This window comes from Anser brachyrhynchus, assembly GCF_964034855.1.
Source record: "Anser brachyrhynchus genome assembly, chromosome: 9".
NCBI lineage: Eukaryota > Metazoa > Chordata > Aves > Anseriformes > Anatidae > Anser > Anser brachyrhynchus.
The window spans coordinates 24881324-24903819 of record NC_137703.1 but is presented as its reverse complement, the minus strand read 5'-3'; the positions used below and the strand labels follow the sequence as shown (position 1 = coordinate 24903819).

Below are 22496 nucleotides of genomic sequence, written 5' to 3'. Positions count from 1 at the left end.
GCACATGTTTTTAAGGCAATAAAAGTCTTCATGGAAATCTAGCATTTTTTAAAAAAAATGTGATGAAAAAACATTAGAGGATATGCACACCAATATGTATCCTCAAAAACTAAGACTTGAGGGGGGAGCATTTTGAGGGTTTCATTTGTCTCAAAGAAACCTATCTGGGTCAAGTTGGGGCTTAACTTCAAATTATACAGCTTTTTTTTTTGCTGTTATTGTTTTAATAAGTATCATCTAGGACAATAGCAGCATAACCTCGAGAATTGTCTGTACAAAATTAAACTAGGTCCACTCAAGACACACTATCAAAGTAACAAATATAAAGTTCATAATCAAAAAAAGCACTAGAGTAACTCTGCATTCAAAGAAACAAGGAATACAGTACTTCAGCACTTTTAAAGGGCTCACTAGTGCAGAAGGTGATTTATAAATGCAGAAAGCAGCATTACATTCGGTATCACTGGGACAGATGCACTAGTGAAATCTTCGGATGGTTACAACTCTAAACATATGATCTGTAAAACAAGATTTGTTATCCATGGTCATAAATGCTTTATCTTCACACTTCTAAACATGCAAGGAGAAGGCAGAACTTTTGCACAGTGCCCAGTGCCTAAGTACGAGCCTGACATTGACGTTCAGAAACCAACTCTTCCTCAAATAGCATTACAAAAGGTATACGCAGCTGGTGTGCAGAGGAGTCAAAGGAAGTCACAGGGTTTAAAAAGACAGTTAAGTTATAAACACTTCTGTAATACCAATAAGGAAAACATTTGAATTGTCAGGAGTTTCTATGCAACCAAGTAGTTTTCCTCCTGTGAGATGGGGTCCGTTTCCAAAGTGTGAGTGCAATTCTTAAGAGACTCACAGAAGTCAGGACTGGTTCAGGAAAAAAATTAGACAAACATGTAACTGCATCTAGGTTTTTATGTAAAACCAGAATGTGCTGTAATACTCAATGCCATACAGAGCACCAGGGAGTCTTCGCCAAAATCTACGAGCATGACAAGCCCTCGTACGTTACTACGAATATCTAACGTATACTCAACTTCTCATGTGAACCCCTTTCCCAAGCTCCGACCCCATGTGAAGATGAGGCTTACCAGCTGGTTTTTGAGGCTGCAGGAGCATTACTCAGCCACACTAGAACTCAGATGGAGCCAGCTACGTTAGTGTCTCAGCTTCGGACAAAGCTAATTGCTGCAGCATGAATATTTACCTCTGGTATCATCCATAAGGCAGGGCAGAAGCAGAAAGCAGAAGCCCCTTATCCATTCATCTCTCCTCTCCCTTCCAAAGCAAAGGTTTGGATGCTCCCTGACTATGGAGTACTAAAGGATAGTGGGCTCTCCTCCTAAAGAATCACAAAAAAAAAAAAACACTGGAAAACACTGGATCACACCCCCTTCAGGTTACAGCTTTTTTCACAAGGATTCAGCTCAGTCTCACTTGCTGAATCCCGGGATGAAAATTGTGCCTACCCTATGTTAAGTAGACGATTTTTCACCACTTGACCCTAAAATGCTACAGAGCATTAGTCAGTCAAACCCAAGTCACCCAGTAATGGACATAGTGACTACACCTTGTCACTTTACCAAAAAAAAACATAGGCAGCCTAATTTTTCAGTCTTAAGTACTAATTTGCAGTCTTACAAAAAAAAAAAAAGCTACCAAAATACCGTTTCCCATATCCTTTTCTTTGCAGAAACATCAAATTATGAACAAAAGCTACTTATAAAAGCAGGGAAGAAAATGCAGAGTAGATAGAAGCAAAGGATGTTCTTTTCAACAGGAGGGGGAAAAACAAAACAAAACCAACCACCATGCATCCAGTTATGTACACAGGTTCTTAATTGCTCTTAAAATTCTATTAGTAACAAAACTGCTCGTCTAAAGCCAGGGATATGAAGCAAAGAGTAAGAGGTAGAAGAATGCTTATATAGATGGTGTTTAGACAATAAAGATACTGACAAAAGTTACTATAAAACTACTACAAAACAAATGCTACTACAAATGGGTGTGCTCCTTTAGCTCTGTAGCTACTTGGCTTGAACCTTTTATAATCACTGATTAAAATTTTATAAAAGCTGAAATCAAAATTAATTATTGAAATGCCTGGCTAACCCATATGCTAAGTGATTGCCTACCCTGAGGATTTTTAAGCTCGTAAATGAAGTACACAACTGATTCTGAAGATATAATATTCCTATGGCAAACTATCCTCACTTTACTCACAACAGCACCATTCATCATTCCTCTATTTACAAGCAGCTCCAAGACAAAAAATAATAGTTTTAAAGAAGTTAAGCAGATCTGAAGTAAACATCTTCGTATCCTCAAATGATTTTAGTACCTACTTTTTGCTCTAGAAAACTTCATCTAGTCTGTGCCAGGTCTGAGTAGAACGCATTTAAGAAAAAATTAACTTAGACAGTTTCTAATAGTTTAGCTGCCAAAGTCTGTACATCCAAAACACCTTGTGTTACAGGGAGAAAAAAATATAAAAAATAAACTCTGCATATTTCTTAAACGGATTCTTTATAATGTAATATAAACAGATATAAGGTGTATTCTTTTCTCATTATTTAGGCATCTATTCAATACTCATTCTAAGAAAGTCTTTACAGTACACATGTAGTCTCCATATTTTCAGCATTCCAGGTCATCTCTCAACTCTCATTAGCAAAGTTCTCAGTAATTCTTCACTTAGTTCTTACATTTACAACAATTTATACAATCTTATAACAAAGTCCCCCATCAGGAAGAAACTGGAGAAAATATATACTCTTTTTAAATTAAATATGCATGTTTTTCAAAAGACATTTTAGATCCTGCTTCTGAAAGGGTTGCTTCTAAGGCTATAAACATATACAACAAAAGGCTTTCCCCATCACATTTACAAAATTCTAACAAATGTATAACCTCTAAATACACAAATATGATAGCAGGCCATAATCCAGCAGTCCTTGCCTGTAGTAAGTACAGCTTTTTGCTTTCAGAAACAGCTCACAGGAGGCCAGATCCCTTTAATTTTATGTTTTTATTACAATCTGCCCATACCTCCAAGTATAAACATTGAACCCTCCCATTTCTCATCCCTCCCCCCACCCTACCCACAGAAAGGTTGCATGATAGAGACCAAGGTGAAGCGATTTAAAGCCACATCAATGCCTAAACACAAAACAGGTTTGAAGGGAAAGCTTAACATTAAAAAAAAGTTTAACAGCCTCTCAATTCCAAAGTATTAATAAATAAAATATGTAATTAAAAAAATCAGCTTTTTTCCCTCTATTTGGAAGAATTTCCACAACAGAGGAATAAATTCAATAAAACAGTGTAAAAGTCCTTTCGGAGTAAAAATCATTTTTGAAAACAGTAACGTACTGTAGGTTGCAATTACTGTACTTATACTTGAGGAAGAAGTCATAGAGCCCCATACTTGCTGTCCTTGTTATCCCCTGTGAATGCCACAAATATGGCTTGTTGTTGATACATCATGTATACGTATGTATCAACACGTATGTATACACATACACACAATTGCATCTCTGCAGAGACCCCGCTTTTGAGAAAGAAAAAAAACAAAAACCCCGACTCAAGTTTCACATGTATTCCTTGCAATTAAAAGGCAAAATACCAAGCAAAGATTTACTTGTGAAGCTCATAATCTTAGGGACCAGGCTGCTCAACTGTTCTTACAGCAAAGTATCATGGTAGGAAAGAAAACCCATCCACGGGATTCAAAAGGTGTTTTTATCTGAATAGTCAAACTAGAGATAACATGAATAGAGCTACTACTATACTGAAGATCTAAGCAACATAGTATGTCTGAAATACACAGTACTTCCAAACAAACTATGAATTCCTTTATCAATCCGTATCACCAGTGGGGCAAGAAAACAACATCTTAATTTTCTGTTCAGATTTTATTTGAAATCTAATTCAAATTGTCAAAGCTACAAAAAGGGGGAACATTTGAGTTATTTCTGCTATGTCACAACATTCTAAAACAAAATATCACTACTGCCAGCAGATCAGTTACACATGTATCTGATGAAACTTCTAAACACAAAAATGTTTCATTTAGGAAATAGCCACAATGAAGATATTTTGTACAATATAAAACAATGACAGGTCTACAGATGCAGATACTCATGAGTATACACGTGCATTCACAAAAAAAATCAGGAATGCTTTTTTTGTGTTTTTTTGTTTTGTTTTGTTTTTTTAAACAGACTGTTCAGGCACAAAAACAAAACCGCATTTCCAGTAAGTGACAGCATCATAAAAAATATTAACATTGTCAGTGTTTGCTTTTCTTTGACTTCTTGTGAGATCTGTGAGGAGAACGGGACTGAGACCTGGATTTTTTCCCTGACTTTTTAGGGGATCTAGATCGTGATCTTCTTGATCTTTTCGGTGTCCTGGAACCAGATGGCGACCTGCAAAAAAAATTTAATTTTTAAGTCAAATGCTAATTGATAATATCAACTTTTTCTACAGTTGTTTGATCTTTGTTTTTTGAAATAATCTAGGTAGATTTTTTTTTCCATGTTGAAGGGAAGTAACAATTATCTTGGGTTTTAGAAAAAAGCAATATAAGGTTTTAAACGTATTTTGGCTTAACTGCACTGCTTGAAACCAAAGGAAAAATGGTACCAACTTGTGTCCTTCTGAAACCAAGATAATGAGTTTACCAACTTCTACATATGCCTCAGCCACTTTGACTCTAATGTTTATAGCAGCCTATATCCACATAGAAGATGACAGAATTATCTTGAATTGTTATGCTTCCAATTCTTGTTCAGCTTGTAACATAACCTCAGAGAAAGAAAACGGACACTCATCTTACCCACACCTAGATAATGGATCTCATAATCTGAATTGAATCTTAACTCTAACAAAAATGCCTAATTCTAGTTGAATTCCTAACTTGTAACACAAGAATCTGACTACTGTAAATATGTACTGTTTTCCCCTCAACAGCATCACAGGAATTTCCTCAGCACGTCTGTGCAGTGATATTCTAGACCTCTTAAAGAAATGGAAACTGAACTAAGACAGAAACAACAATCAAAATATTTAAAACAACAGAAGCACCAATACAGTAATAAAAATCTCATACCCGCCTTAACAATAGCTAGAGGTTTGTATTTGTGTCAGTTTGGAAATTAGGTAGTATTTATTCCTGTAAACAAAACCCCATAACCAGTATCTAATCTAGATTTTATTCATGGAAAAAAACGTCAGAGAAGCTTCATAAATGAAAATCAGTGAAAGCATGCTCACTACAATTCTATAAGTTCTGTGGGCTACAAATTTGTCCTTTGAAAATAAAAAGCTCATAAAAGAGCAGGTAAACAAGAACACAGAAGTGAACAGTCTTGAGCTACCAAGGTAGAAGAACATACACATTTCAGATACCAAGCATCCAAAGATGTTAATCAGGAACAGACAGTATAGTCCACTTTGAGAGAAAACACTTGTGTATTCAATGTGCTCTGCTAAAAATCCCCAGAACTACGTATTCAGGTTTCATAAACCCTGAAACAGAATAGACACCAGCTTACCTTTTGGCTTTTTTACTGACATCTCTTGGAGAGTCTTTATGTGATGACCGAGAACGTGAACTCTCTTTATGGGACCGTTCAGAGCGCTCTGAGCGTTCTGATTTTGGTGATGGGGATTTTGCTCGTCTACTGCCACTGCTGCGAGATGGGCTAGGGGAAGCACTGTGTCGCCTTTTCCTTTGTAAAGAAAGCAAATACAGTTATGTACATACAGAAGTAAAAATGAGTATTAAGAACACTGAACTAAAACGTAGTGGGATTCTAATTACTGAAAAATCAAGTTCAACATGTGCACCAGACTTTTTCTGGCTGAAAAAAGTTAAGGCTTATGACTCATCTTTGTTTATAGCAGTGTAAAAACATTCTGTCACAGGTTCTTGAACAGCAAGGCATTTTACCGCTTAATAACACAGAAAATCTCTCTCCAGAACTATTATAAGATTACACAATCAATTAACCTAAACTTGCTGTTCTGAAGAATTTTCACAATCAGACGAATAACGTTTAAGCCACCACAAGTTATTTTGTGGTATGACTCCATTACAGTTTTCTGAGTAATAAACAGCAGTCAATTTACTGCTAAAAGTCAGAGCTAAATATACGCTCCTTTCAGTTGGTCATTATCATGTTTCCTTCAGGGCTTAAGTGAACAGAATGAGAATTCTATTCAAAAGTTAAGTTACTCAGGGCAGAATGAAAACAGCAATTCCTTTAAAATTTTGAAACCTTTCAATAAAAAAAAGCTTCCTTTATTAAAACAAGTGTTGTGATTCAACATAAATTCAAGGCTTCCATTGCAAACAGATATTAACCGTGAGTACTTTCCTCCCATTCAGTTTACTTCGAAGTAAAGTAGTACCTCTCCTTTCTCGTTGGTGTACACTCCTCCTTTTCCTTCTTATCTTTGGACCTAGAATCAGATTTTTCCTTGTCTTTTTTGTCCCTTTCTCGTTCTCTTTCCAATTCTTTTTCTTTTTCCTGAATTAGTAGAAATCATTATTTCAGATGAGATTAAAGTAAGGATAATCAAGAAGCTAATCACAAACAGCATAAAGGCACTAAGTATTGAACGAACACAGCACTTAATCTAGGAAGAAACCATTGGTCAACGCCATACCCACTATTCAAATCATCACTGCTGCTTCTTACACTGGATAAATATTATTAACACCAGCACTGACCAAAAACATGAAAGATGGCACCCTACGTGAGAGAGTATACCTGACTATTTAACTGGAAATGAACAGTCTGCAATTTTACAAATTTCAGGGGAAAATTACAGCTGTAATAGATTTTCTAAACTAAAATAAACATGAAAGGAATACCAGGAACCTATTTCTACTTAAACATATGCACTCAGCTTTGTTACTCCAGATTGAAATTTGAGACGAATTTTCTAACTACCAAACATTTAAAAACAAAGCAAAAGTAAATTTAAGAAATTCTGCTATATAAAAAAAACACAACAACAACAGAAGACAAATCTGATCTATGTCTATACATCACCAGGACCATTTTGAAAGAAAATATACACTCTAAAAGATCATTAGAAAATTAATTATATAAAAATAAACCTAGAACAGCAAGTCTGAGCACAAATAGATATGCTTCTTTCAGTACTAACATGGAAAAAAAATCTTCCATAGCAAAACACAGATATTTCACTGTGTACCTCGTATGGAAGGGAAGACAAAAAAGTGGTCATTTTGCTAAATGAAAGAAGGGGCAGGGGGGGAGTGTAGGGATAACAACAACTGCAAGAAATAGCTGAAGAACTACACTGTACCTAGTCTCACATATTCTTTGCACAGAAAATTTACCATTAACATTTAAAAGTGTCCATATCGTTATATCTACTGTTAATATCATTATCCCTACCATTACATGCTATTGTTAGATCCCACTAAAATCACTGGACTCTTAAGATGTGCCTGGTTTATTCGGTAGCATAACTAATTAAGTTATCTTAATAAATACCAATAAACAGCAATAGGCTCCTATTCTGTACAGAATGTACAATACTAGCAGGAAGTTTACTTATAGAAAGCTTATTCTATAGTAAATTAGACAGAAAATGATGACCAACTAGCAAGTTTGTGGAAAATATAATCAAAGCCCATGTTATATTATTATAAAAATAACTTCTATGGAGCTAAAGCAAAAAAAAAAGTTATTTCCTTAACCGAGTAGTGGAGTTATTAATGTATTAACAAATATGATTATCATGAAATATTTCTTAACTAAACACATTGTCCAAAATGGTTACTTTTTTTTTGCAGTTGTGTTTCAAAGATTCAGATGTATATAATACTAATTATTAAAGCTGTTCTGAATTCGTAGTCCCAATAGTACTACCACAATAGCAATGGTACAGAATTATTCACTTTCGGGTAACAGTCTGAGATGGAATTATCCAGAAAACCATAAACACTGGAGAAATCAGAAGTGCATTGGCTGCTTAGGACTACTCCCTTTCTTCTTTTGGAAGCTTTTAGCACAATTGGTCAATTACAAAAAGCAAAACTGAAGTCTGATGAACATCTTGAATTGACTGCGCTCTCTTTCCTTTCCCACACCTGATGATTTGCTTTATGTAGTTCATCCAGAAGCGAGCTCTTTAAGGTTTCAGTATATTCCAATGATACTCATCTGTACAGTGTGTGAAATACTACATTTATTTTTATCAAAAAGAGATTGCCTATACTGTGCAGAAAGCACTTGGATTTAGACATGCAGTTTGACATTACAATAGAATTTTAACAAGAACCGTTTGTTGTTATACTTAATGTCACCTTATGCTTGATAAACTCAACGAAAGCCTACCACAGAATCAGAGCCAAACAAAGAACATTTCTTACCCTCTGAAGCAGCTTGTCTCTATAGTGTTCAACCTGTTCCTGAAAACTCTGGCCTGGTTTCTTGGGTCTTTTCCCAGACTCTAACTCATCCTGAAACTTCATCACCTTAAGCTGTGAAAATAATACTGACCATTAGGTTACTGTGCTTATTATTATCCAGTCAGGCAGGTGGCTGAAAACGAAATTTCTGTAATTTATAATGTGTGTTCTTCATTTTTTCCATACAAGTTTGTGCATAAGAAAATACTGACTTTATTCAACTGGATCAAAGCAACAAAACCACATATTTGTCTGCAGGCACCTGCAGTTGTTTACAGACGTATCAAGAACTAAAAATAAAGGGATTTTTTTCCTGTCATTCTACTAAATTCTGTTCCCATCATTAGAACACTACGCCCTTACATTTCTTAGATGATCGTCTTTTTCTTTCAAAATGACACTATTTATTGCAGGTGTCTTAATATACTGCTTCAACGTCTCATCTGAAGTTGTCCTTCAGAAACTGCCTTTTCTCCACTTAACACTAAATATTAAAAAATCAAATGACTGACATACAACATAAAACAAGTTAATTTCCTCTTCAAGGCAGCTGCACAGTGGCTGAATTGAGAGAAATCATTTCACTGACACAATACTATTTCATGCACTATATAGTCCATCAGGCCTACTACAATCCCTGGCAAAGGATACCATGTGTTACAAAATGCTGAGATTACAACTCACTACAGAAAAATTATTTTCCACCTGCTCTCTCCATTCCTGTGCTCCAAAGGGCTCCCCCTCCATCCTCCCCTTACAGCAGCCGTGCTTGGCCAAGCCTTCCATGAGCCAGGTGAATTCACTAATCCAGCATAATCCCAGCTCAAGACCCCTGATTTTTTCCTGCATTAGGGAGTTGTACTGGGCTCAGAGAAAGAATCAGCTAGTGCCAAAGTTCACAGGTAGGATCAGGATGTTCCCTCTAGCAGAGATGAGTAGTCATTTCAGCTCATCCCACGCTTTGGTGTATAGTAGCTTTTGCTACTTGCTTGATTTGGTCATCTCCCTTCACCGTTTCACTATTCCTGGCATACTGGCTGTACCAAATGCTCTTCTGCCTGATTGCTTCGCGTAGGGTATATGATACTTTTCTTCTTCTCATAGAGTTGCAGATACCACTCCAGCAAGAAGAGATCCTTAAAACTGAGGTTTAAATCTGCTTGAGCACCTAATTGAAAAATGTTGTAAACATTCCACTTATTTAACATGCATTCAGAAAGAACTAATATATTCCCAATTAAATGGTTATTCTTCTTAACTACTCTTGTACATCAGAGAAAAACATTTAAGCCCCTTCATTCTTAGGATTAGAGATACCGACTTTATCTAGACCATCTCTGGAGTCAGTAATATGCATGCTAATATGGAAGAGGAATATTTTTCATGTGCTAAAACTCTGGAATGCTAATTTCTTGCTTGTGTTTTAGACAGAAAGTCTCCCACAACAGTTTAGAGGTCTTCGTTAGCAGTACAGCCCTTAATGGAGACTGCAAAGTTTCAGAAATCTGGAGTTCTTATGAGCAATTTCTACTGGATGCTCCATGCTCCAATGCAGGGATCATCTTCCTCACTAAACACTAGGAGGTATCTCACATAACTTTAAGAGAAACAGCTCCACAACATTGTCTCTTTTCCATCAGTTCTCATTTTGAATTTTTTCCTTTTCCTCAAACTAATGAACAAGTCATTTAAAAGATTCAGTCTTCCTAGAAGTTGAGGTTTTCACTACTGAATAACCAATATCAATTTTCAGAAAAGGGTAACATCTTGCTACCACCATTCAGACAAACCACAGATGGGTGCAAACCAAGCCCTACCTGTAGCTTTTTCATTTTGACACAAACAGATGCGCTGTGGGTCCCTTACTTAAATCAATTTTCCAAAATTGTCCTTGGTATTCTAATCTTCTGCTGATACTGAGCTCATACACAATGGTCTTGGGGCAAAAAGGCTTTTTAGCAAGACATTATTGCACAAGTATACAGCCTCAGAACCTAAATGGCCAGGTTCAAACACTACTTAATTGAAGTAGAGTGACTGTGTATGAGATGCTAGGATTAACAGGGAAGTTAATCAGCAGATCATTGATGAAAGAGGAGTCTCTGCCTGATGTGTAATTGCACTCATATCTAGAGGGATTACATACAGAATAGACTTCTGAGCAGCCCAAAGTGCTCTGCTCTTCCTTAAAACAGACTCACCCTGACAATGGCTGCAACTTATCCTAGACTTCACCAGAAGCAGAGCAAAATATTTCTTTGGAAGCTTCAGTTTTCTGATGAGCCTATGAGTAGTATGATTTCCGCAGCTACAGTGTTAATAACAACAGATAAGAGATATACTGATATGCAGATTTGAAATACCTCTTCAGCCATAACAGAACTCTGGGGTGCTCAATCACACACCCAGGACGCCGTGTGGCTTGGAGCTAAGCAATTCCTCACTATCGTCTTTGTGTAAAAGACCAGAATTTCTGCTGAATTAAGACAGTCATTATCCTCTAAAGAAGAACTGCTATAAATAGCATAACTTTTGGTCAAGCAAGAGCCAATCTGTCTCATCTGTTATGATGAAACTGCAATGAGTACCATGTTTAATGTGGTATCTTTTTGCCATTTTGCAGTGGCCTCAAGTAAGCTAGATACAGAAACCTCTGCAGACTGTAGAGACCTAAAGGTTATATTGTTATTGAGATCATTACAAGCCTTAGATAGCTCCTATGAGTTTACCATAAAACATTAAAAAAATAGGTATTCTGAACACTAAGCACCATAATCCAGAGAAAGAAGTAACGGAAACTGTATGGAACTTCAGTTTCTTGACAAAGGTAGAGAAAGGGCCTTTAAATCCAGAAGAGGTCTTAGATACAATCTTCCCTCATGGATTATTTTGTCCATCCCTACGGGGGAAGGGAGAGGCACGGAGAGGACATGGAAAGCTCATGTGGTTAATAGGTGGCTCAGAGGCTGGTGCCAGCATAGAAATTTTGGGTTTTTTCACCATGGGGAGCTTTACTCGGCACCCGGCCTGATGGCCCCAGATGGGTCTCTATCTCCAAGGGGAAAACGGATCCTAGGCCAGGAGCTGGCGGGGCTCATAGAGAGAGCTTTAAACTAGGTAAGAAGGGGGACGGGGCTCAAACAAGGCTTGTTGGAGCTGTGCCGGGGGAAACAATGGCTAGGCCGGGGAAGAAGGCGATGGCCCAGCTGAAGTGCATCTACACTAATGCACGCAGCATGGGTAACAAACAGGAGGAGCTGGAAGCCATCGTGCAGCAGGCAGGCTACGACTTGGTTGCCATCACGGAGACGTGGTGGGACCGCTCCCACGACTGGAGTGCTGCAATGCCTGGCTATCGGCTCTTCAGGAGAGACAGGCAGCACAGAAGGGGTGGTGGCGTGGCTCTCTACATTAGAGAATCTTTTGATGTTGTGGAACTCCAGGCTGGGAATGATAAGGTTGAATCCCTGTGGGTTAGGATCCGCGGGAAGGCCGGCAAGGCTAGCATCCTGGTCGGGGTCTGTTATAGACCGCCGAACCAGGATGAGGAGACGGATGAGGAGTTTTATAGGCAACTGACAGAAGTTGCAAAATCGTCGGCGCTTGTCCTCGTGGGGGACTTCAACTTCCCGGACATATCCTGGAAACACAACACGGCACAGAGAAAGCAGTCTAGGAGGTTTCTGGAGAGCGTGGGAGATAGCTTCCTGACGCAGCTGGTCAGTGAACCTACCAGGGGTGGTGCCCCGCTAGACCTTCTCTTCACAAACAGAGAAGGACTGGTGGGAGATGTGGTGGTCGGAAGCTGTCTGGGGCAGAGTGACCACGAAATGGTAGAGTTCTCTATTCTTGGCGAGGCCAGGAAGGGGACCAGTAAAACTGCTGTCTTGGACTTCCGGAGGGCTGACTTTGAGCTGCTCAGGACGCTGGTTGGCCGAGTCCCTTGGGAGGCGGTTCTGAAGGGCAGAGGAGTCCAGGAAGGCTGGGCGCTCCTCAAGAAGGAAATCGTGATGGCACAGGAGCGGTCCGTCCCCACGTGCCCAAAGATGAGCCGGCGTGGAAGAAGACCGGCCTGGCTCAACAGAGAGTTGCGGCTGGAGCTTAGCAGAAAAAAGAGGGTTTATAATCTTTGGAAAAAAGGGCGGGCCACTGAGGAGGACTACAAGGATGTAGCGAGGCTGTGCAGGGAGAAAATTAGAAAGGCCAAAGCTCATCTGGAGCTCAATCTGGCTACTGCCGTTAAAGACAACAAAAAATCCTTTTACAAATACATCAACGCGAAACGGAGGACTAGGGAGAATCTCCATCCTTTACTGGATGCGAGGGGAAACCTAGTTACTAAGGATGAGGAAAAGGCTGAGGTGCTTAATGCCGCCTTTGCCTCAGTCTTTAGCGGCAATACCGGTTGTACTCCGGACACCCAGTGCCCTGAGCTGGTGGAAGGGGATGGGGAGCTGGATGTGGCCTTGGCTATCCATGAGGAAATGGTTGGCGACCTGCTACGGAGCTTGGATGTGCGCAAGTCGATGGGGCCGGATGGGATCCACCCGAGGGTACTGAGAGAACTGGCGGAGGAGCTGGCTGAGCCGCTTTCCATCATTTATCGGCAGTCCTGGCTATCGGGGGAGGTCCCGGTTGACTGGCGGCTAGCCAATGTGACGCCTATCTATAAGAAGGGCCGCAGGGCAGACCCGGGGAACTATAGGCCTGTCAGTTTGACCTCAGTGCCGGGGAAGCTCATGGAGCAGATTATCTTGAGGGTCATCACGCGGCACTTGCAGGGCAAGCAGGCGATCAGGCCCAGTCAGCATGGGTTTATGAAAGGCAGGTCCTGCTTGACGAACCTGATCTCCTTCTATGACCAAGTGACGCGCTTGGTGGATGAGGGAAAGGCTGTGGACGTGGTCTACCTTGACCTCAGTAAGGCTTTTGACACCGTTCCCCACAACATCCTCCTCAAGAAACTGGCTGCTCGGGGCTTGGACTGGCGTACGCTTCGCTGGGTTAGAAACTGGCTGGATGGCCGGGCCCAGAGAGTTGTGGTGAATGGAGTCAAATCTGGTTGGAGGCCGGTCACTAGTGGAGTCCCCCAGGGCTCGGTACTGGGGCCGGTCCTCTTTAATATCTTTATTGATGATCTGGATGAGGGCGTCCAGTGCACCCTCAGTAAGTTTGCAGATGACACCAAGCTAAGTGCGTGTGTCGATCTGCTCGAGGGCAGGAAGGCTCTGCAGGAGGATCTGGATAGGCTGGAGCGATGGGCTGAGGTCAACTGTATGAAGTTCAACAAGGCCAAGTGCCGGGTCCTGCACCTGGGCTGCAACAACCCCAAGCAGAGCTACAGGCTGGGAGATGAGTGGCTGGAAAGCTGCCTGGCCGAGAAGGACCTGGGAGTATTGGTGGATAGTCGGCTGAATATGAGCCAGCAGTGTGCCCAGGTGGCCAAGAAGGCCAACGGCATCCTGGCCTGTATAAGAAGCAGTGTGGCCAGCAGGTCGAGGGAAGTGATTGTGCCCCTGTACTCGGCTCTGGTGAGGCCGCACCTCGAGTACTGTGTTCAGTTTTGGGCCCCTCGCTACAGGAAGGACATGGACGTGCTCGAGCGAGTCCAGAGAAGGGCGACCAAGCTGGTGAGGGGTCTGGAGAACAAGTCTTACGAGGAGCGGCTGAGGGAGCTGGGCTTGTTCAGCCTGGAAAAGAGGAGGCTCAGGGGCGACCTCATCGCTCTCTACAGTTACCTGAAAGGAGGCTGTAGAGAGGTGGGGGTTGGTCTGTTCTCCCACGTGCCTGGTGACAGGACGAGGGGGAATGGGCTAAAGTTGCGACAGGGGAGTTTTAGGTTGGATGTTAGGAAGTACTTCTTTACCGAAAGGGTTATTAAGCATTGGAACGGGCTGCCCAGGGAGGTGGTGGAGTCACCATCCCTGGAGGTCTTTAAAAGACGTTTAGATGTAGAGCTTAGGGATATGGTTTAGTGGAGTACTTAGTGTTAGGTCGGAGGTTGGACTCGATGATCTTGAGGTCTCTTCCAACCTAGAGAAATCTGTGAATCTGTGAATTATGTTTAATCCACTCTTATCTCATGCCCTCGGCATTCTGTGTTGGAGACTGAATACTACACTAAAGGAACTTTAATCTGGTATGGTACTGCAATCTGTACCGAGAAAGTAAAGACAATAACCTCTTCTCCTTTGTGACATGCAGAAAGAATCTCTTGGGCTCTTGATAGAAAAGTAAATTGTTCCTTAACACCATGGCATATTTCTGTGGGGAAAAAAAATCTCCCTGCTTATGCACTGGGCAGGGGGTTACTGACAGAATTCTGCGTGACAGAATCCAGCCCTACATCTCCTGTAGTGGAAAGGCTGTATGGGAAGACTGAAGACCACTAGTTTTCTACCTCTGATTAAGAAATCAAACATTACTTTGAGGTCTCAGGTGGCTAACACAAAAGGTGAGCAATGGCAGGTATTAAAGAGGACAACCTACTCTGGTTCTGACCCTTTTAGAAGCACTGATATATCTCAATTCATGAAAAGCCATTCTGCTGCAGATGAAGCCTATGCTGTGTTTTTTTCAGGGTACAATCATAGGATCTTGTGCCGCACATAAGCAATCAGTGAACTTTAAAGGAATTAACCATCTAGTCATTTTGTTCAGAAATATGCTCCTGCACCTTCCAAAATGAGCACCTCTGTAATAAGAGAGACTTTAAGATCACAAGTTACCATCTGCAATAGAAAACTGGTATTACACCTGGTTGAAAAAAACAAACTGCCAACACAAAAACAGTTGGTTTTCTGAGGGCCTGAAAATTAGTATATCCAGGTGATTCGAGCTTCTAAAGCAAAGGAGATCTGGTTGATAGTCGGCTGAATATGAGCCAGCAGTGTGCTCAGGTGGCCAAGAAGGCCAACAGCATCCTGGCTTGCATAAGAAGCAGTGTGGCCAGCAGGTCTAAGGAGGTGATTGCCCCCCTGTACTCAGCTCTGGTGAGGCCGCACCTCGAGTACTGCGTTCAGTTTTGGGCCCCTCGCTACAAGAAGGACATGGAGGTGCTCGAGAGAGTCCAGAGAAGGGCAACGAAGCTGGTGAGGGGTCTGGAGAACAAGTCTTACGAGGAGCGGCTGAGGGAGCTGGGCTTGTTCAGCCTGGAGAAGAGGAGGCTCAGGGGAGACCTCATCGCTCTCTATAGGTACCTAAAAGGAGGCTGTAGAGAGGTGGGGGTTGGTCTATTCTCCCACGTGCCTGGTGACAGGACGAGGGGGAATGGGCTAAAGTTGCACCAGGGGAGGTTTAGGTTGGATGTTAGGAAGAACTTCTTTACTGAAAGGGTTGTTAGGCACTGGAATGGACTGCCCAGGGAGGTGGTTGAGTCGCCATCCCTGGAGGTCTTTAAAAGACGTTTAGATGTAGCCCTTAGTGATATGGTTTAGTGTAGGACTTGTTAGTGTTAGGGCAGAGGTTGGACTAGATGCTCTTGGAGGTCTCTTCCAACCTAGACGATTCTGTGATTCTGAGATTTGCATCAGTTAAGCATGCCAAAAGCGCTTGGTGTATGTCTAAAGCATGACAGAATGCAAGCTAAACTCAAAACAATTCTTGAAGCAGATTTTTAGAAAGGTGCCTCTCACACTTCACAGGAGACGGTCATGGACTTTGGAGCTCAAAGTCTTTCTGTAAGTTGGAGACAGAGATAAAGTACCTTAAAGAAAGGTGCAAGAAAGACAATGCTGCTTCATTTTGTCTGAGAGTTTTTGTATGCTCTGAGAAAATACACTTAATGAACTATTAGGCAATAGAAAAATACCCATTTTTCTTTGTATCACTGAGTTCTTTTTACAGAGGAGAATATACTTTTTTTTTTTAATGTTCCAGAGAGAGGGAGGGAGATGCACAGCACTGTAAAGACCACCCTTAAATCTGAGTTACAACAAAAAGCGGAGCAATGATCTTTACAAACTTAAAAACTAACAAATAAACATAAAATACAACCACAGTTAAGAAATCACTGTTCTTCAGTATTATAAGAAAGCCTCTCTTCTTGCTAAGCTCTGGAAATAATTTACATTTCAGCAAGGTTAACAGTTAGGAGTAGGAGAAGAAGCAAAGGGTTAAGTAACCTGCCTCCTCTGACAGCACCAGTCTCTGCTACACGTAGACAGGGGCAAAGCTTGGTAAGTTCCTTTATTACTGTACTTTCCCCTCCAACAGACAAATGTAATTGACTAACTGTGCCAAGGGAAAGAGTGGTTGCTTGCATGGCATAAAGTTACTAAAAATGTGTTTAAAAAAAAAAAACAAGCTTCAGCTTTCCCAGTAACCACTGTGTAAAATTCTAGAGAATTAGACTTTAACAAAGATTTTCAATGATGTTTTTAAGTTATGCCATCTAACATTCACTGTTAAAGTTAGCAATAGTGAGTTCTTTTTTTTTTTTTTTTTTTAAATTCCACTCCTCCAACTGAATGTGTTCTTTGGCAAGGACTGTACCAAGAAGAAGTTTTGAGCATGAGCAATTTAAAATAGTACATACAGTGAGTACTCATTGATCAATGACAAATCTGAGCAGAAATTTGGGAATCTAAGTACTTCTACATAGTGTCTGGAACGTTCTGAAAATGAAAGATTACATTCCTGTTCTGGTGATTCCAAAAGTCTGAAACCAATATGGTAATTTACTTACCACAAACAATATAGATGGCAACATACATTTGAAAAACTCAAATGTTTACTATTTAGATCTGTTACAGCCAGGGGATACACACATAAATGCATCCCCTGCAGTGTAAAATTGGCAATGGTTAAAGTAAACCACTTCATAACCTACCTCAACAATTGCTAGGATAGCATTTATAAAAGATGCCCAATCTGAAATGAGCCCTTTCCATAACTGCTACAATCATTACCGCAGCAAAATGAAAACTATTTTCACTTGTACTTTCATAAGTCTAACATCACAGATTTTCTACAAAACTACTGCCACCGTGAGTTAAGTGAGGTATAAGTTTCATTTAGCTTTTCTCAAAGAATTCAGAACCTACTCACCTCAAATGGCTATGTACCAAGAATTTTCAAATCACTATGCAAAGCAAGAGGCATGTAAGTGCTTAATTACAGTCCATTATTTTTGATAATTTGAATTACTAAGCGGTAACATATTTGGGAGAAAAAAAGGGTGTGATGTTTCACAATACTATTGCTTGTATATCCTTAAAGAATATTACAGAAGTTTGCTAATGTCTCATTTTAACTAACAAGTACGTTATAGCACAAATAGGTAGGCATTTACAATTCCACCTTCAAAATTATAATCTGTCACTTGGAGATGCTCCAACTGCAACAGCAGCTTAGCAGTTTGTTAATATTTTATTGCACTAAACAGAAGGTACAAAAAAGTTCAGTATCAATGTATTATGGGTTTTAATGCTGAATAAGAAAAGAAAATTAGCATCTAGTTTTAAACTGGATTTGCATGGCACTGTATGACACGAAAAAAATCTAGCTTCACTGCTAAACAAAGCTCATGCTAAATTCAAGTTCTAGAAAGCTGCTCACTCAGCAAGAAGCTTGGAAGCCAATATGAAGACATAAGAATCTGTGCTTCGTCCTTAACATTCATTCTAACACACATGCTTGGAGAAAGGATTTTAAAAAAATTAAGCTCTATAAACTGGATTCAAGTCTTCATCTGAAGTGCCCCTATTCCAAGACATCTGGTTTAGTTGCGCCTGCTTCTTTGTTTGCTGACGTAGTGAAAAGAGCAATTTTTAAATGCATTAAGATACATATGCCAGGACTTCAATGCAACAGAGAGAACAAGAAAGGCAAAGAGCTAAGATCAAATCCAAAATCACTCCCAAGTCACTGCCAAGAGAAGGGAAGTGTAGAGGAACCCAACGCAAGCTAACACTACCAGTGGTACCAAAAAAGATACTGGGGAGAGAAGACGACAAAATCTAATTATCAACCTGCAGAATCCCCTGACTCAATCTTTCATTTTTTTCCTGTTACTATTTTTTTTTTTTAAAGTGAGCATAAGCAAGGCAAGGCTGTAAACAGAGGCACCTTTATAAAAATATACCAGACTAAAAAACCCTATACAGGAGGACTGTAACATTTAAATATATTTAAAATTTTCAAAATAATTCCCTGTAGTATGTATTGAACGTGTGGGCAGAGGAAATTGGAAAACTACAGAAGATTGGCACAAAATGTACCGCATGCTGACCTCAATCTCCCGGAGTTTGGCACGCTTCTCTTCACTCATTTCTGAGTATTTGACTGATGACTTAGATTCAGGCATCTCTTCTTTAATAGGATTTGAATACATGTGTTGCTCTTCTGACTTAGAGCTCTGAGTGTCTTCCTCATCTTCACTTTCTTCTTCTTGACTTGAAAGAACACCAGTTAATTAACACCAGTTAATTCTCTAGGACAATCTGTTACAAAATTTACCATCTCTGTTTCATTTCTACACTTAGTTACTAGTTTTGAAACCTACTAAATATGATTACGTCAAAGTGCGCAATTATAGAAATATCTTGATCTGTGCGGTAGATATCTTAGTATTTTCATTTAATTAAATCATTAGTTTTTATTATTCAGATAATTTATATTTTTGGTATAAAGAGATGGCAAAAGGATTCTTGAAATTTAGTCAGCAAATCCAGATGGAAATCATAGTTACAAAACAAGTTCACTACCTCAACAAAATCTCTAATTGCTTTAATTAATGCTACAAAAGAACAAAATTAACTACATTTTCTTTTTAGAGGCAAACCTGAAACATGGCACATATCCAAAATGGTATTACCAGATTGGCCACTAGAGAGCTGCACCACAACATTTAACACTCTAAGACATTTTCAGCATTAATAATAGATGCTCTCAAATTGCCTAAAGAACAAAGTAAGACTGCTCAAAAACAACAGACGGCATGGAGCCTATTAGCATCCAAACGCAGACAACAGAACATTATTTGTTCTTGTGATAACAAAGAAAGGCAGAGTTTTAGATATTTGCATATAAATTCGACATTCAGTATTTCCTAACTATAAAATACTACCCTAGTTTTTACTATTTAACATAAGTTATCAAATCAGCATCATTTTAAAGATTATAGTTAACAACTCTATCACTTTAATCTTTATGGAGGCTAAAAGCATCCTGCACTGAAACTCTGATTCTCTCCATTTTCTTATTTTCCTACTTGGAAATTTTCATTTTTGCTTTGTTCTTGTAATACATACAAAATTTATAGGAAGTTTCAAGACACTCAGCCTCAGAGGTAGAAAATGAATACTTTTTCCTCAGAATGAAAAATTATTTAAGTGCTCTCAATTTTAAGACACCAAGTAAAAATAACTTGATAAATAATGTGCTAGCAAGATACAATGCTAATGCAAATATGTGCTTAAAATGTTTTTTTAAGTTACGTTGCACCATTGGTTTCAGTTACAGACATTTCTTTAAAGCTAGATGCCACACATCTAGACTGAAAGAAAAAAGTCTAAATATTTACTTTTGAATTTCCTCCTCCTCAGATTCTTCATGTTGGTCAAAAAGCTCCCACTTCGAAGTAGTAACAGCTAGAAGACAAAATAATTTCAACAATAAAAAGCTATTGCTTTTTTCTAAAAATCAGTATCTCTAGATATGATGAAATTTACAGTATGATAAAATTTTACAGCACCTAGCACTTAATACAGACTTTGTTTCATAAATATTCAAATTGCACTTTATCAGAATATTTACTCTATACAGAGATACTCGCTCACGCTGCCTATTATGTTCCAGTAAACCTTTCAGAAGCAGCCAAGTATTTGTTAGTTTGTAAAACCTTATCTTTCACAGAAATATTTGGGAAAAGACTGCCAGAATACCCAGATTCTTCCAATACTTATCGTTAATGAATTGAAAATTAGTTTTAAAGGTTGGTATGTTTCTGTTGTTCTACTTCAGTAACCTAATACACTATTTCCTTCATTGAAGACACAACCAAAAAAAAAATCACAATAGAAAGTTCTGCTTTATTACTTTAGAAATCATATGAACACTTTTAAATATACCCTTTGAAAATAATCATTAAATAGGTAAGTGACACTAAACTTTCAGTTACTTAGGAAAGGCTTTTATTTTAACAGATGCTTTGAAAACTAACCTTGAGCTTCCAATTCTGATTCATCCACTGCTTCCCACTTCGAAGGAGCAACTTTAAATATAGGCTCATTCTTTTTCGAATCTTCAGCCGTATCCACTGTTGAATAAAGACCCAGAAAAATCATTTCCAAAGCTCTTCAAAAGTTCAAACTGAAAAATCCTAACACAACAGTCCAATGTAAATACTGAAGTATATCGTACCATTTCATTAAATGCAAAGAAAAGAAATTCAGATTTGGAAGCTGATGTGCACCTATCTATATATAACATCAAAAGATATCTACTGTGTCTCCCAAATCAATTACAATCTAAAAGAAATTCTTCCTAGGTTAAGTTGAAATTTATAAGTTACTAAGCTACATGGCATATTAATTCTTGGTTGTTCTTGTAAAAACTACTTGTTTTTAAAAACTGTCATGAAAAATTGAAGATTCAAATTGCAAGTGAGGTTGAAATGTTTCATACAAGGTACACCGTCCAGATCGTCATCCAGCGATTTAATTGGGACTCCATCCAGATCATCAATAGGAGCAGCATCAATAGGAATTCCATCCACATCTTCTAATGGAGCACCATCAAGCTCTTCCTCAATGGGAGCACCATCAAGATCGTCTGGCACCTCCTGAAAGCAAATAATAGATTTATTCTTGAAAGAATTCAATAACTTGTTTTTCTTTATAGAAATGAATTTTATTTTTTTATAAGGAGTAGCTTTAAAATGACATGGAACACACAAAAAAGCCCTTGACTTTATCATACCAAGTACAATTGCTTATTGCAGAGGAGAATGACAGCATCTTCTTACACAAAACTATGAGCAGGAATCTAGCATTTGTCCACAATGCACTAGAAGCTTTGCAATATCTATTCAAATATCTTTGCAGTATCTTGTATTCCAAAGAGATATGAAACTGAGGTTTAGCTTGCAATGAGCCAATAAAGATAAATTATACTTACTACATAAGAAAGATTCCCTAAAACCCAATAATTTGAACAACTGCCAAAAATATTAACTATTTAGCAAGAATACATGTCAATGAAAAGCAAGTCTACATATTATTTCTAACATGTTAGGCACTGTCCATCATATGTGCATTCTCTTGGCTCTACTGCTAAGGGAAATAACCTAACCTTCCAATTACAGCAGTTCTCCTGCTATTCTGAACGCCACGTTTACAAACAGTTTAAAAAATAGTTTATCCTAAACATGTATCTATTTATTGGTTTCTTCTCTTTAAGTAGTATTTATACATAACTGTGAACAAATCAGTACACATTCACCCAGTGCCTAAAGTATTCTAAAAATTTTAAGCATCGAGCTTCAAATATTAACGGTTTACACATTAGTAACTAAAATTCCCTACATACCTTGTTCAAAATAATCCCTATGTGCAGAGAGGAAAGCAATTGTGTAGCTTAACTAGGTTAGCAACTTATTGCTGTAATAGGACACAAAGATGAAAGTAAAATACCACCAATGTAAATGATCTATCACAACTTCTCCCAAACTAACAAAGCTCAGATGGCTCTATTAAACTATGTGTGTGACACTCACACAAAAAGGAAATGGATGGTTCATTCAACCAGATGCCAAGTAACTTAGAACTCCCAGAAACTAAAATTAACACCTGAAATTCTAACTCAGAATTCACAGATACTACAGAGTATTCCCAATACATAGGAAATGGCTGTCATTTTGCACTAATCTTTGCTCTGAAATGGTTCCACAATGTAACTCCACCATAGCACTTAATCTGCAAGGAACGAGTGTATAAACATATTAGATGATATTTGCATCTCAAAAGATGTTACTCCTGTCTTTAAAATATTATACCTATCTTTAAAAGTAAGGATTTGGAGTTTT

At 38.9% G+C, this 22496-nt stretch overlaps 1 protein-coding gene across 6 annotated transcripts in view; it reads right to left on the bottom strand.

Moving 5' to 3' along the window:
- Positions 1 to 3024: 3024 nt before the first annotated feature.
- The window catches only part of U2SURP (U2 snRNP associated SURP domain containing), a 48023-nt gene continuing 28551 nt past the window's right edge, over positions 3025 to 22496 (bottom strand). For all 6 annotated transcript variants that reach the window (XM_080605281.1, XM_080605284.1, XM_080605282.1 and 3 more), the window contains 8 exons: positions 21098 to 21254; positions 20634 to 20729; positions 19995 to 20061; positions 18702 to 18864; positions 8432 to 8542; positions 6433 to 6551; positions 5574 to 5750; positions 3025 to 4445 (listed from right to left, as the gene is read on the bottom strand). In XM_080605281.1, the coding sequence (XP_080461407.1) occupies positions 4307 to 4445; positions 5574 to 5750; positions 6433 to 6551; positions 8432 to 8542; positions 18702 to 18864; positions 19995 to 20061; positions 20634 to 20729; positions 21098 to 21254 (1029 nt within the window). In that variant the 3' untranslated portion in view covers positions 3025 to 4306. The remainder of the gene's footprint in view (positions 4446 to 5573; positions 5751 to 6432; positions 6552 to 8431; positions 8543 to 18701; positions 18865 to 19994; positions 20062 to 20633; positions 20730 to 21097; positions 21255 to 22496) is intronic.